The 15,159-nt window shown below is 55.3% G+C and overlaps 1 protein-coding gene across 2 annotated transcripts in view; it reads left to right on the top strand.

Moving 5' to 3' along the window:
- The window catches only part of ARHGEF18 (Rho/Rac guanine nucleotide exchange factor 18), a 51,488-nt gene continuing 36,329 nt past the window's right edge, over window positions 1-15,159 (top strand). The window contains exons 1-6 of one of the 2 annotated variants that reach the window (XM_083594355.1): window positions 1-179; window positions 8,773-8,912; window positions 9,383-9,876; window positions 13,101-13,305; window positions 13,538-13,655; window positions 14,657-14,714. In XM_083594355.1, coding sequence (XP_083450481.1) covers window positions 8,898-8,912; window positions 9,383-9,876; window positions 13,101-13,305; window positions 13,538-13,655; window positions 14,657-14,714 — 890 coding nt within the window. In that variant the 5' untranslated portion in view covers window positions 1-179; window positions 8,773-8,897. Of the gene's footprint in view, window positions 180-866; window positions 1,407-8,772; window positions 8,913-9,382; window positions 9,877-13,100; window positions 13,306-13,537; window positions 13,656-14,656; window positions 14,715-15,159 lie in introns of those variants that run through there. The other variant, XM_083594354.1, reaches the window with a different exon arrangement.

Below are 15,159 nucleotides of genomic sequence, written 5' to 3'. Positions count from 1 at the left end.
AAGGGGTGAGTCAGTCTCACCTTCCGGAGATGGGAGAGGTTTCTTAAGAGAAAAAGGAAGTAGTTGGTTTCGAACTGGTTACCCTAGCGAGCCAACTGCCTTTATTTCATTTTATTTTTGGCTGCTCCGAGTGCCCAGCGAGAGAAGAGGCGGCAGGAAGCAAGAGAAATAGAATCTGGGTAAGTCCGCCCCAGCAGAGAGAGCAAGCTTCCCAGCTCAGCAGAACGCTTCTTCAGCCTGGATGTTAAAATGCAGAGGGAAGTGGAGTTGAGAGAGCGAGGAGGAGAGAGCAAAGATGCTTTTGGTCCTCCTGCAAGTTTTGCCGGGAGGAAGGTCAGCAGGAGGAAGAAGGCGATGCGGGGAACAGGCTGGGGGCAGAAGGAGGTCGGGTGGGGCAGGGTCACCTTTTGCCCCAGCAGACCTCCCAGCGCCCTTCTCCAGCTTCACCAAGTGCCTCGGTCTCAAAGAAAGTCCATAAAACCCCCAAACCCAAGTTTTGGAAGAGGGAGGGACGCTCTATTCCACAAGACAGAACAACATCCCCACTGGGTGGTAGCCTGGCGCCGGGGGGGGGTCAGTCGCTCAGTCTCTGCCTGACCTACCTCACAGGGTTGTTGGGGGGATAAAATGGGAAGGAGGGGAATTGCGTAGGCAGCCTCGAGCTCCGGGGAAGGAAAACGGCGGGGCACGAATTTAACAAATGGATGAAATGGGTGATGAGAGACCTGCCCCTTCTGTGCCCCAGAGTCGTCTCCTGACCCCTCCGGCCCCGCTTCCAAAGTGACAGCGACACCCTCTGGCCCCATTTAAGTGGGGCAGTCGCTACAAGCCTGCCTTTTATTCAGGCTCGAGGTGTGTGCGTCGCGGCGCGTGTGTGTTCAGGTATTTCTTGGCTGTGCGCTGATCCCCGAGGCTTCGCCAAGTCGCTCTGAGCCACTTTTATGCCAGGAGGAAAACGGGGGTTCCGAGTTAAGTCTGGAAATCCCATCCTCACAATGCGATGGCCGTGCACGAAGGGCGAAAGACGCAGGATTTCACTGGAGGGCGTTAAGCAAAAATGCCAAGGCAGCGGGCGTCCCGATTTGCCTCTCCAGAGCTGCCTGTGCGCTCTGGTGGGCGCGCCCGAGCAGGTGCCAAGGCGGCCGGCTTGCCTCTACTCCTGTGCTCCTCCTCCTCCATCATCAGCTGATGCCTTTGACAAAGTCCTTGCCTGTCTCCTCTCTCCCAGTCCTCCTCGCTGGCTTCCCCGGGAAGAAGCTGCCTCCCTCTTTCTTTTTCTTTCTTCCTTCCTTCCTTTCTTTCTTTCACAGCTTCCCTGCAAAGCCCCCCCATGGCCGACTCCCTCCTCAACCACTCCTGGCCGTCTTTCTCCAGGCGATGGATGAAAAGGTGGTCCTTCAAGCGAGGTAACCTGGCCAAAGGGCAGCGCCAAGCGGGGTGGGGTGGGGGGTGGAGGCTGCCTTTGCAAAGGGTGGCAGAGTGGGGGGGGCACGCTAGGATTTGCTTTGACCCCCGCCAGCACCCGGGGCTTCCTGCTTCCAGGGAGGAGAAAGGGGCGGCACAGCGAGGGTCCTCCGGCCTCAGGAGACTTCTCTTTGAAGTGCGTTCCGTTGAATGAATCGATGCAACCCCATTAATCAACTGTTGACCTGCTCTGCTATTTCTGCCTGCACGGTTTTAATTAGGGGCGAGGTTGGTTCGACATGCATGCTGCGTGGTTTTTACATTGTGCCCGGAGTTCTACAGTATGCCGTAACCCCGGGGGTAGCGGGTTTGGTATTTCAGGCTGGAAATTGCAATAATAAATAGCCGGTGCATAAAATGTGGGTTGGATGTAGCTGGCAGGATTGGGCTGTGCCTGTTGAACCTCCACCTGCCCTGTTCAAAGGACCAGCTGCTTCTGAGGCAGGGGCCAACCTCTCCAGGCAGCCAGGAACCTCTCCTGTGCCTCAACTCCTTTTCCTGGACCCCGTTTTACTCCGTCGCCCCCAAATCTTGACTCTGTCTTTTGCAAAGGGAGGTGTTGTAGCTCAAGACTCTCTCCCTGGAGAGCTGGTGCTGCCAGTCAGTGTTGGCGGCCCTGCGCTCTGGCACTGGTTCAGGGCAGCTTCCTCTGTTCCTGAGAGAACCGATCCTTTTGTCGCAGCCGCGGGGGCTGAAACCTCCAAGGACAGGCCCATCGCTCGCTGGCAAGAGGCGCTGTTTTTCAGGAAGAAGGTCCCAGGCTCAGGCTCTGATGGCGGCATCTCCACCCCCTGCCTGACCCTCTGCTGCCAGTCAGTGCAGACCAAGGCTCTGGCTCCACAGGAGGCAGCTCCCCATGGCCCTATTTAAACCAGCACCTTCTTCACGAGTGTCCCCTGCCCAAAATCCTGGAGAGCTGCTACCCGGCGCCTGGGCCCTGGGGCAGAGGCCGTTCTGCTTCCGTGCTGCAGCCATAGCCTTTTATGGTTCACCGTTGGAGATGGGCAATTTGCAGGATCTGCTTCATGTCCCCAGGAGCTTATTAAGAACATCGGATGCGTCCTGAAGCAGGATGTTTGTCATGCCAAAGGGGGCCCATGGGGTCCAGCCTGCTGTCCTCGTGATGGCCAGACAGGAGTCCCCAGGGGAAGAAGGTCCCCAAGGAGGACCGAGCGCAGCAGCAGCAACTCTCACTGCTTGCGATTCCAACCCCTGTAGCCGGTCTTATCCTCTGCGAATTTCTCTAATACCTTTCCAAAAAAGCCCTGCGGCTGGATCAGGCCACGGGGGCCCCCGCCTAGTCCAGCAGCCTGTCCTCACATGCCCCCAAAGGGAAGCCCCCATAAGCCAGGGCCTGAGAGCAACAGCCTCTTCCCACTCTGGTTCTCCACTGTCCTAAGGTAGGCTGGCTCTGCCCATGGAGGCTCCGTGGAGGAATCAGAATCACAGAATTGTAGAGACCCTCTGCAATACAGGAATCTCAGTTAATGCTTCCATGACAGATGACTGTCCAACCCACAACCTCTTGAGGGAGACCGTTCCCCCGTCCAACAGCTCTGACTGTCAGAAAGTCCTTCCTGAGGTTTAGTTGGAATCTCCTTCCTTGTCACTTGAAGCCACGGGTTCGAGTCCTACCCTCTGGAGCAGGAGAAAACAAGCTGGCTCCCTCTTCCATGTGACACAGCCCTTCAGAAATTGGAAGATGGCTCTCATATCTCTTCTCAGTCTCCTCTTTTCCATGCTAAACATACCCAGCTCCTTCAACCGTTCCTCATCAGGTGTCCAGACCCTTGATCCTCCTGGTCGCCGCCCTCTGCACACCTTCCAGCTTGTCAACGTCCTCCTTAAATTGTGGCGCCCAGAAATGGTCTTCCTAGAAGAAACTAGGAAGAGTCCTTCAGCAGCTGGGTCAGGCCAGAGGGGGTTCTCACAGTGGCCGACCAGGTGTCCCAATGGGAAGCAGCCCACGAGCAGGGCCTGAATACAACAGCAGGAGCTCTCTCCTTTTGAGGTTCCCTGCAACTGGTATTGTTCAGAGGTGTTTGCTAAGTTCCTGCGTTTAAAGCAGACTTTTGCTTGGAGTCGTGAGAACTTGCTTCATTGTAAAGGGGAGGACCATGTCTCAGCCGCAGGCTTCTCCTGGGTTCAGTCCTCTCTGGGAAGGGCTAGACTGGAGAGCTGCTGCCAGCCAGTGTGGACAGTACACAGCTGGGTGGGGCTGGTGGTCGGAGGACCACAGCTCCTTCAGGAGAAGCCATCCAGCCTGTCCCTTTCACCTTCTCGATTCACGTGCCCTGCTTCTCTAGAGAGGCTCAAGGTGCCCCGATAGATTCACACCCCACACTTTCATCCCCCCGTTAGTTTTATTCTCACTACAGACCTGTGAAGGAAGGCCAAGCTGAGGAGAGGGGCTGAACGTTGTTCACTGGGGCTCCTGGCTGAATTCGAACACTAGCCTGAGCACGCACACCCATCCCCAGCCATTGCTGGATCGGGTTGTGGACGGGAGGAGAATGGGTCCTTTTCCAGTCTGTGGGCTGCATTCCCTTCCCTTTCCGGGGGCCGCACAGAGAGCCTTGGAGGGCCACATTCTGCCTCGGGGTGTGTGTGCTGAGGATCCCCTCCTGCACTTTTGAGACTGTCCTTTTTCCAAGAAGGCTTCAAAAGCTGAGGCTCTCGTCCTGGTTTCTGTCTGGTTCAGGTTGTTTTTATGCCCGGTTTTATACTGTTGATATAGATGCATCTGTTGTTAAGGTTTTTTATTGCTAATTGCTTTGGGATGTCTTTTATGGGAAGTGACTCATAAACCGAAGTAAACCAACGAGCGGCCCTGGGAGGGTGTTGTTTTCCTGGGTATGCAGGCCGCATCTCGGGAGGCAAAGGGCTCTGCACTGGGAGAGCTTTGCCCGGTGCTCGTATCTCAGCCAGGAGGGCGACCCTCTTGGCAGCCCGGGGACAAGGTGGCAGGAATCTGGGAAAGAGGGAGAACTCTCCATTGAGAGGGGAGGTGGGCAGATGCCCCTTGCGCCTCCCTTCTTCTTCTCTCCCCTCCAGATCCTCCGCATTCTGCATTGTCTCACTGATGCAATAACTGTGGGCCGTCCACACAGCTGTTCCGCTTTGTGAGTTTGCTTCCCCAAGGTTGCCACCCTATTGCTATCCGGGGAGGGGTCAACTCTTGTGCTACACAGCAAAGGAAGCGGGGCACAAAATTAAATTCAGGTTAACTGGAACTCTTGTGGCGTGGTAAGTTTCAGGAAGTCAGCAGCGACAGGGAATGAAAGTCAGAAGAGTCCGTGGGATCAGGCCAAATGCCGCCCCCCATCCATCCTCCCAGTGGCCGCCCAGAAGCCCCAAAGGGATGAAGCCCAGAAGCAGAACCCGGAGCGCGAGAGCATCTCTCCCCCTTCTGAAGTTCCCAGCAAGTGGCGTTCAGACACCTCAAAACACGGAGGAAGGACAGAGCCAAGTGCAGGAGCCCCAAAACATTTGCAGGAGACAACACCAGTGCCGGATTTACATATAAGCTCAACAAGCTCTAGCATAGGGCCCCACTCTCTTAGGGGGCCCCCAAAAAATTTTAAAGGGAAAAGAAAGACTGGATGTACATTTCCAAAATGTTAAGATTAAAAAAAAAAAAAAACCTACCTACAGCAACAGTGTTTTGTGTTGTGTAGGCTCCAAGGATGTGAGTCATGGGCCCCGCCTGCTAGCCTGCTCCCTAAATACCACTGCTTTGCTCCTTTCTATATATAGGGTGCCAACATTCTGCATGGACTGGTTGCATGGAAACATGTGCAAATGGCTTGAGATACCTATTAGGTCCATAAATTTCCATATAGCATATGTTCAACACAAAAAACAGTGACAATTTGTTGTTGACAAAGGGCAGCTGGACATAGAAAGGGCCCCGTTACCTTCAGGAGCGGAGGGCCTCATCCAACCTAAATCCGGCCCTGGTCAACATGGTACTGAAAGTTGGGTGGGAAGGGTTGCCTTATGGGGGGGGCGGTGCGCACTTCTGTTGAATAGGCTGCTGAGCAGGATTTGTTTTCAGGGCGATGTCCACTCGTTTAAGGAGCGTCCCCCTGCCTCCCATTTTTTTATGGGGAACTTAGAGGACGCAACGGAGAGGTGAGATGACGGGGCGGTGGCTGCTGCAAGGCAAGCGATGCCCCAGAGCAACTTCCCCACCGCCCTCCTCACCACAACCCCCACCCTCCGAAGGACCTCTGATCCTTGGAGGAAGTGGCTTTTCGCCGCGCAAGGCGTCCCCACGTCACCCCTGATTGCACAACCTGAGCTTGCTGCTGGCCTGTGAAGCGAAAGATCCAATAAGGGCCTCCTGGTCTTGATCCAGCATTTGTTGCTGTCCTTATTTTTTACCAACGTTTCCATTTATTACCTGCCCTCCACCCTAACGCCCTGCAGGCTGTGGCTGGCTTGTGGGAGGTGTCACCAGACAGGAGCATTTCATCCTGATTGCCTTGCAGGCTGCCCAAAGCTCTTCCTGTCGATCCGCCGGACGCTTTTCGATGCATTTACTTCCCTGTCGCTTTCTCAGCTGCAAAGGCTTTGCTTCTCTTTGTGCACGCCTGTTTTCAAACAGAGCAGATCTGCTGCCACAATCTGCTGGAAATGTGCAGCCCCGAGGTTCTGGTTTCCTCCTGACTCCCTCCTGAGAAACAACAGCAATCTGGAGCAGGAACTGCGGTGGGCACTCTTATGCAGTGGCTCCGCTCCTTCCTCCTGGGCCGTGTTTAGAAAGTGGTGTTGGAAGATGAGTGTTCAGACCCCTGGGCTCTCACTTGTGGGGTGCTTCAGGGCTCCGTTCTCTCCCCCATGTTTTTTAACATTTCTATGAAGCTGCTAGGAGAGATCATCAGGGGGTTTGGGTTGAGTGTTCATCAGTATGCGGATGATACACAGCTCTACATCTCTTGTAAATCGGAACCAGTGAAGGCGGTGAAGGTCCGGTGTGAGTATCTGGAGGCGATTGAAGGATGGATGGCAACTTAATGGATTGAGGTTGAATCCTGACAAGACAGAAGTACTGCTTATGGGGAACGGGGGTGGGGGACTCCCTGGTCCTGAATGGGGTAACTGTGCCTCTAAAGGACGAGGTTTGCAGCCTGGGGATCATTATGGACTCACAGCTGTCCATGGAGGCGCAGATCAATTCTGCGTCCAGGGCAGCTGTCTGCCAGCTCCATTTGAGACCCTACCTGCCTGCTCTCTGTCTGGCCAGAGTGGTACGTATTCTGATTATCTCCCGCTTGGACTACTGCCATGTGCTCTACATGGGGCTATCCTTGAAGGTGACTCGGAAACGACAGCTAATCCAGAATGTGGCTGCCAAACTGGTGACTGGGAGCGGCTGCTGGGACCACACAACACCGGTCCTGAAGGATCTTCACTGGCTCCCAGTGCTTTTCCGAGCACAGTTCAAAGTGTTGGTGCTGATCTTGAGAGCCCTAAACGGCCTCAGCCCTGTATCCCTGAAGGAGCGTCTCCACCCTGGACACCAGCGTCCAGCTCTAAGGGCCTTCTGGCAGTTCTCTCCTGCAAAAAGTGAAGCTACAGGGAACCAGGCAGAGGGTCTTCTCGGTGATGGTGTCTCCTAGAGCCATTCAAAAGTGGAACACGCTCCCTCGGAAGGGGGTGGGGTCTGCTTCTTGGAGGTTTATAAACAGAGTTGGGGTGGCCACCTGTCAAAGGATGCTTTAGCTGTGAATCCTGCCTTGGGTTGGACCCGATGACCCTTGGCGGCTCCCTTTCAACTCTACAGTCCTGTGAGAATTTAGCACTAAAATGCTAATGCATCTTCACAAGGATTTTGCTGCAGAAATGTGGAAAAGAAAAAAGCTGGAGTTTGACAGCTCCTTCCTCCACCTGGTCTGGAGGGACGGGTGAGGCCAGAGGTGAACTGTCTGGCCTTCCTTGATGGAGGGGGGGGGTCTCCCCATCCCCTCCTGCCTCTGGTGCTCCTTCACTGCCTCTCTCCATGGTACTAACTGGGGATTGCCAAGCAGACCAGACGCGCAGAGGGGCTTGTGTCTGTTGTTGGTGCTGCGTGTGAGAGCGAGCCAACGAGAGCGCCTGGTGTTCTCATCCATGGCAGCCCGCACATTGCCTAAAATGGTCTCCCTGGAGCCTCGGGCGCTTCCTCTCCCCTTGAAGCAGCCGCCCCTCCTGCGCACGGCATGTTCCGGAGCCCACAGGGCCTGATTTATCGAGTGTTGAGGCTGGAGCATCTCCCATCTCTCGGGTGGCGGGGTGGGGGGAGGTTCAGGTTTATGGATCAATGCTAGAGAGGGCCTGGGTGAGCCTAGGACAGCACATCTGGGGCTGCAAAACATCCGGGTGTTTCTCTTCTCCCCACCTCTCACTTGAAACAGCAGCAGTTGCAAGCACAGCTGCTCTTCTGTGAACAGAGCTGAGCTGTGGAACTCCCTACCACAGGAAACTCTAAAGAGGAGAGGGCAAATTCATGGTGGATCTCATGCCCCGTACCTTCCTGCTGAAATCCAAAAACTTCCCACGCTGCAAGAGTTCCGGGGTGGTTCTTCTTGCCCCCACTTCTGTTTCCTCTCTACTGCGAGTCACGGGGGGGAAAGGGCTGTCAATGGCTACTGGCAACGGATAGTAGGGGAGAAGGGCTCAGGTTCTGCCTACAGTTAGTGCTGCACTGTGTTTCTCCAAAGGTCTCAGTTCAGACAAGAGCTGTTTGCCCCTCCTCTCGGGTGGGCAGAGGGGAAGAGGACGGCCGGAAGGTTCCCTGCAAGTGGGAAAGCAATAGAGCCCCTTGGAGGCTCGCTAGGTGGGGAGGAAGCCGGACAGAGAGGAGGGGGTGTAGGGAAGAGGCTGGCACTGGGAAGCAGCCCCTCTGCAGCAGAAAAGGTGGCCCTCGGCCCTGCCTCCTGTCATGCCTGCTTGGCACGGCAATGGAGTACAGTTGAAGCTCAGAAAGAAAGAAAATATGTAGAGAGAGAGATAGTCTGGAACAAAGGTTCTGGAGTCTTAATCTTTGTGACGCGGAGTTTGCAAGCACACTTCGTGGGATGTATGAACTGCCGTGCTTTTCTTAGTCCAGGGTTGCAGGGGCTGAATGCGGCCCCCGGGTTCCTCTTTCTGGCCCACACACCCTTTCCCCATCTTCCTGGAGTGTTTCTGTCTGGTTGGAAAGTGCCCTTGAACATCGAGAATGTCTCTTTCTTGCCCGGATGGAGGACACAAACTCCTTGCTTGGTCGGACGTGGGAGATGCTTTTTCATGGGGGCCGCAGTTAACTCCCTCCTTCCTCTTCAGCGTCTGAGTGCAAGCCGGCAGCGCAGGATTTCCCCGGCAGCCGGACCATCCCGGCCTCGGGTTGCAGCAGCCCAGACACCTTGTCCCCATCCTTGACCGCAGAGGATGAGGTCTTCTTCGGCAGCATGGCGGAAGAGAGGGTAAGGAAGCACCATGGGATCCGTCCCAGCAGTGGGCTGCGTTGCCTGGATGAGGAGCCTTGGGCCTGGGAGCAGGATGTGGTCCTTGAAACCCCCTCTGCTGGACCCGTCGGCCTCCCCTCCAGGCCATGCCTCTTGCCAGCCCTCCTTGAGAGTTTCTGCCTGTCTGAGATGTGCCTCTGGGCTCCAGGGATGTCTCTCATTTGTCCGGACGGAGGGCAGAGCGAAGGGGCAGAAAGCAGCCCGCCGTCAACATCATGGACTGGTTGCAGGCAGAGGAATAGTGAGAGGCACTAGCTGGGGGACTCCCAAGTGAAGAAGGTGGCAAATAAATGTAATAAATATAATATTTACTGTGCCCCAGTCTCTGTTGCCTTTCTATCCCTCCAGGGAGCTTGAGGGTGGCAGCACCCTCACAGCACCCCTGCGAGGTAGGCCACTCTGACCCCTCCCTCCCTCTCTCTCGGCAGGAGGACGCCTCCTCTCCAGAACAGGACGCCTCCCCGGGCACGATCCACAGCAGTGCGGAGGACCTCCTCTCGATAGACTCGGCTCTGCAGGGCTCAGAGTATTACAAGGACTTGGGACTCTCCTGGCCGCCCATGGAGGCTGCTCTGGCTGGTGGTGTGGCTTCCGCAGCGGCCTTCTCCCTCGAACGGACATCCCGGGGAGCCGCCGGCTGTTGCACATTGGCTGAGAGGCCCAGGGGCCATGGTGGGGTGCTTCCCCAGGCCCCTTGCCCCTGTGGCCCCGAGGGGCAGGCCAGCTTGGACACGACACCTCACTACCTGGATGCCGACTGTGCCTGCTCGTGCGGAGCCGGGGGCCGGGGGGCCTTCTCCGGGGAGGAGTCGGGAGCCGCCCTGGAGGGCACGGAAGCATTCCCCATTTTGGCCCGGTCCATGTCCACCTCACGGAGGCACAGCTGGGAGGCCCCCTTGTCTCCGACGGACGGCCAGCGCAGGTGAGTCTGGCTAGGGTCATTCATGCCAAAGAGCCCCTTCTCCATACCGGCTGGTGAGGCCTTGCTGGGGGTGGCACCGCCAGGGGCAGCCCAGTTGACTTGCAACAGGGCCTTTTTGGTAGTGGCTCCGCAAGTGTGAAATTGCCCTGAAGGAGCCATTGAGCAGGTCGGAAGAGTTGGGGGAAAGCCACCCCTACTGGAGCCTTCTGCTCAGGGACACACTCTGCGTGTGCTCAGATGAACAGGCTTGCCTGGGCCGAGCCTTTGGCTCTGTCGGGTGTTTCTTTCTTCCATGAGATTTTCTGGGGCAGCCTTGACAAAGGAGACGGTCTCTGTTCTTTCTCTCTCTCTCCCCAACTCTCTCTGACCTGCTGTCAAGTTGCTGCTTCTCCTCACCCTCAAGAGCCTCGCGGACGCTGTGCGGTTGTGGGAAAATAGCTCCACTCAGACAAAAAATAAACAGTGGAAGGGGGGCGGGAAGAAGCCTCCTCCTCCCATGGCTTCGCATCTGCTTGGAAACAGGCCTGCTGAAGTTAATGGGCCTAAGTTAGTCATCTCTCCATGGAAGTCAATGGGTCTGCTCTGTGTCAGCGGATCTACAGCCCCGTCTCCCTGGCCTCGCAGTCAGGCTGGTGCAAGCAAGCCCTCATGCAGGCTTCCTTCTGGTGGAAAACGGCAAAGCAGAAGAACGTGGGGAGTCACAGTATTGCAGAGTTGGAAAGGGACCGCGATGGCCGTCCAGTCCTGGGCAATGCAGGGATCTTTTGCCCGACGTGGGGATCAAACCCACGACCCTGGGAGGCAGTTTGGCCCTTTCTGGGCTCGACTCTCTTAACCTAAGGCAGTTGACTTGAAGGAGGAGGGGAGGCTGGACAGCTGCTGCATCCTGGTGGGGTGCTGAGCTTGCAGCTGGGAAATGGGGATCCCTGATGGCGGCCGACCCCCTCTTGATCTCCCCATCTGTGAGCATAAGAAGGGCATTGACCCACCCCGTGCATCATCACAGCGGTCAACCCGATGCCTTGACATGAAGCCCGCAAGGAGGACAGGAGAGTCTTTGTGAAACCTCCCCTCCTGTGGTTTCCAGAGTTTGTTATCCAGAAGCATTAACTGCGGAAGGCTGAGCGATGGCCACAAACGCATTCCTTCCTCTTAAAGCCACCTGAGAAAAGGCGACATGGCAGGAGTTTATAAAATTATGTGAGGCGTGCAGAAAGTAGAGGCAGGTACGTCTCCTCCCTCTCAGAGGCGTACCTGGGCTCCTTAAGCAAGGAGTTGTAATGGCGCCTCCGAAGCTGAGAGAGACTGGAAACTCAAAAAGTTTGCTTTGGGAGCCTTTTGCACTCCGCCAGTGACTTCCTCCACAGCCATTGGAGTCAGGCCTGCTCTCCTCCTCCTCCTCCTCCTCCACTGTTGGTCCATCTGCCTGACTTCCTTGTATCCTTCCTTGGTGTGGAGAGGAGAGGTTTTTGTGCCGCACCCCTGGGCCTGCGTGCTGGGGGGGGGGGGCAACCTGTTCAACCTCCAGTACAGCCCTTGTTCCCTCTCTCATAACACTTGTGAAGGTGAATTTTGGAAGGTTCTTCTTCATGCAGCGCGGAGCCAAACCACGGAACTCCCTGCCACAGGAATGCAAGGAAGGCCAGCAACTTGGCTTTTTAAAAAGGATGGGACAAATTCCTGGAGGAGGAGAGGGCCAGCGATGGCTGCTAGCCAGGACGGCTCTGAATATCAGCTGGAGGGGAGAGCTGCTCTTGCGCTTTAGCTGGGAATGGGGGCATCTGGTCAGCCATTGTGGGCTAGAGGGGCCCCTGGCCTGATCCAGCATCTTCCCTGATGCTCCAGTTGGCCACCCCTGCCTATGCCGTTACTCAGCTCTTGCCTTGCCACGGAATGTGCCCTTGATTCAGCTGCCTTGGGTGAATGCCTGAATATTCTGCCAAGCGCCCCCAGTTTGCTCCGGTGACCCCAGGCCTCGCAAAGCCTGCTTGGCTCCTGTTTCTTGTTCCCAAATTGACGTCGCTCGAAAGCCATTACATTTAGGGTGCCAAGCACCAGCGACAGAGACAGCTTTTGGGCTGAGTGGAAACGTTGGCAGGGCCTGCAAAGGAGAATTAAAAATACATTTTGTTCCGCGGGGCTACGGAACTGATGCCAGGCGGCCACCCTTTTTAAGGCTGCAGCTGAGCAGATCTCTCGCGGGGAGATGTCCCTCCCCTGCGGCTCCGAAGGGGCACTATTGATCGGCCAGGAGAGAGAGGGGCTATTTTTAACTCTCCCCTCCTTATAAGGTGCCAGGGCAGGGTGGGGGTGGGGGAAACAATCTCCGTTGGCGATCTTGGCAGGGCTCTCTTGTCGAAAAGGGGCAGGAGCTGCGCTGCTTGTGTCGGAGGCCTGGCAGACGGGGCAACACTGGTGGCAACCTGAGCCAAACTTGCACATAGATGATTTTTTGATTATTTTTTTGCAAAGGGGCTGGAACCCCTCCCTGCCCCACATCTGACCAGCCCTCACCAGCGAGCACAAAGGGGTAGAAGTATCTGTACATTTCCTTCTGTCAGTTTCAGTCAAGCTCCCTGCATTTCTTTATAAATTCTTTATAAATCCTCATTTTAGGGCAAATTCTGCCAATACGCACTTTCTTTGGTGACTGTACAAGCAATCCCTCTTCCTCTAATGAATTGTTGTGTATTATTTTCCACGAACAACATATTCATTTCCATGCCCGCTTCCCTCTCTAAAATGCCCGTTTTCCACAAAAGGTTCTCTGCTTGGAAAACGGCCTCGCAGGTTTCAGAGGAGTGTGGGCTGTGGAGGGAGTCCTGCATTTCGGTCCTCACGGTGTCCTGGAAAGAGTGGATTTGATCATCCCGGCTTTAAATGTGAACCGGGTCGAATTCCTCCCCCATCCCTCACCACCACTTCCTCTCCAGCATTAGAGAACGACTGAAATTGACCATGCCCATTGATTTCAAAGAGGGCTTTGCCTCCCTGGCTGTCGAGTCTGAAATTTCGAGGGGGAAACTTGAGCAAGGAGCTGTAAGGGGTGGGGAGAGTCAGGGCCTGTTTTGTCTTAGGACTCGTCACTTCCCCCAGGGAACCTCTGACTAGGATGGCTTCAGAAACAGATGATGAGACGAACCCAAGGAGGACATTGGTGACTCCTAACTGCAGAGTTTCTCTCGTTGCCGCCAAACCTCTCCTTCCTTCCCCAAAACAACCAGGTTCAGCCTGGACGCCTCCGAAATGGGAAGCGACGCGGAGCAGGAGGAGGACGAAAAGGAGAAGCCGCCTCCCGATCCACCACACGCGCCTCTAGCAGGACTAGCAGCTTGGAGCGGCGTCGGCAGCAGCAGCAGCACAGTGATCAAAGTGGAGATCGAGCCCTTGCGCCTGGACCTGGGCCTCATCCAGAAGCCTGGCAAAGACGTGAGTCGCCTTAGGTGGTAGCGATAACGCAGAGACTTATCTGGCGTACGAGACGAGATTCCGGGTATTAAATAAGAATAATAATACTATTTTGCAGCGTGAAGTTTTCTATGGAAAGGGATTCTACCAGATTTGTGGTTTGGGGATGGTTTTGGAATAGGATTCAAAGCCCTACAGGGCCCTTCATGCTAACAGAATCTCCTTCCTCCTCTTCTCCCCTTGCTTTCCCCAGGGTTTCAGCAGTGCTGGAGGGAAGCGGCTGAGGTCCAAGTCTGTCCCAGCCCCCTGCGATGGCGGCGCCTCCTTGCGCATGTCCCGCAGCCTGGAGGTCTCGCTTCCGGTCAGCATGGGTCAGTGGTCCTCGTGGGACATGGTCTTTATTGCATGCAGGCACAGTGACAGGAGTGGGACTCGTTTATGCAGGCTGATGGGTCCAGACCCAAAGAAAAGGGAACTCTCCGTTTCTCCTTAGAAGTTGTTTTTGGAAGAGAGGTTCTCCCAGGCTTCTCCCTACGGCAAAAGCATCCAAGGGAGTCTATAGCCTTGAGCTGGAATTCTTGGGCCCTTCTGGAGACGGCTGCTATTTCATTCCATTCATTTCATTTATATAACGCACCTCTATCCAAGGACCACAGGGCGGTTTGCAGTATGAAAACACCAAACCGTGTTTGTGGATGGGGATGCAAATCACACAGCGGCAAATTTGGCTTGCTTGAGCAAAGCTGCTTTGGCCATCTGGCGCAATGACCCCATTCCCACACCTATCCCACCCCAAAAATATATCAGCCTCCCTTTCTCTTTTGCCAAGAAGATGCACAGGAAAACGTGGGGGTGATGGCACTTTGCTCTGATGCCGTGTCGTTTTAACTTCCCTGTGCAAGTAAGTCGGAACGGATGCTCAAGAAGCGCGAGACGTTGTCTAATCCATATGCCTCCCCCGCCCCGCCGCAAACTTTCATGCAGACAAATCAGGATGTGGGGCTGTTGTGGTTTTGTTTTTTTAAAACACAAAGGCTGATCGTTTTACAATCTGATCAATTTATCCATCCTTTCAAATAATAAGTACCGTACTTTTCCATGTACAAGACTAGGTTTTTTTCTTTAAAAACTAAGCTAAAAAGTGGGGGTCATCTTATACGTGAATAGTGCATAGGGTGGCTAATTAATTGGCTGCTGCCGCGGCTGTAAGAGGCTATTGGGCGTGCTATTGGCAGCTTCTGCTGGCAAGGGGACAGACGAGAGGCAGATTTTTTAACACGTGCGGGTGAGTGGTTTTCAGCAACCCCCCCCCCCAAATATACATGGAAAAGTACAGTGAACAAATGTTGCTGCTTCTGGTGTTGCATTTCAGGGATAGCGCCCCCGGTGCTGGAGCTGATTGAAAAGGACCAGGTAGCCCCGGAGCAAGTGTAAGTGACCTCTGCCCTTTGCCCCCAGTTCACACACCCCACAGACTCTGAGGATGCCCCCCAAACACTTCCACCACCGTCTGCTCTGAAGCGCTGCGTAGTGCAGAACTGGAGAGCCCCCTCCCGCAAGGACCCAGGCCCGTTTGAAACGGAGCTGTGAGGAATCTCCCACCGGGAAAATTGGCCTGATGTATTTTCTTTAGGGACGCGGGTGGCGCTGTGGGTTAAACCACAGAGCCTAGGAGTTGCTGATCAGAAGGTCGGCAGTTCAAATCCCCGCAACGTGGTGAGCTCCCGTTGCTCGGTCCCTGCTCCTGCCAACCTAGCAGTTCGAAAGCACAAAGTGCAAGTAGATAAATAGGTCCCGCTCCGGCGGGAAGGTAAACGGTGTTTCCGTGCGCTGCTCTGGTTCGCCAGAAGCGGCTTAGTCCTGCTGGCCACATGA

The sequence above is a fragment of the Podarcis filfolensis genome (assembly GCF_964270895.1).
Source record: "Podarcis filfolensis genome assembly, chromosome: 18".
In the NCBI taxonomy this organism is placed as follows: Eukaryota; Metazoa; Chordata; class Lepidosauria; order Squamata; family Lacertidae; genus Podarcis; species Podarcis filfolensis.
The sequence above is the reverse complement of the archived record's forward strand: the minus strand, read 5'-3'. Positions and strand labels throughout refer to the sequence as shown.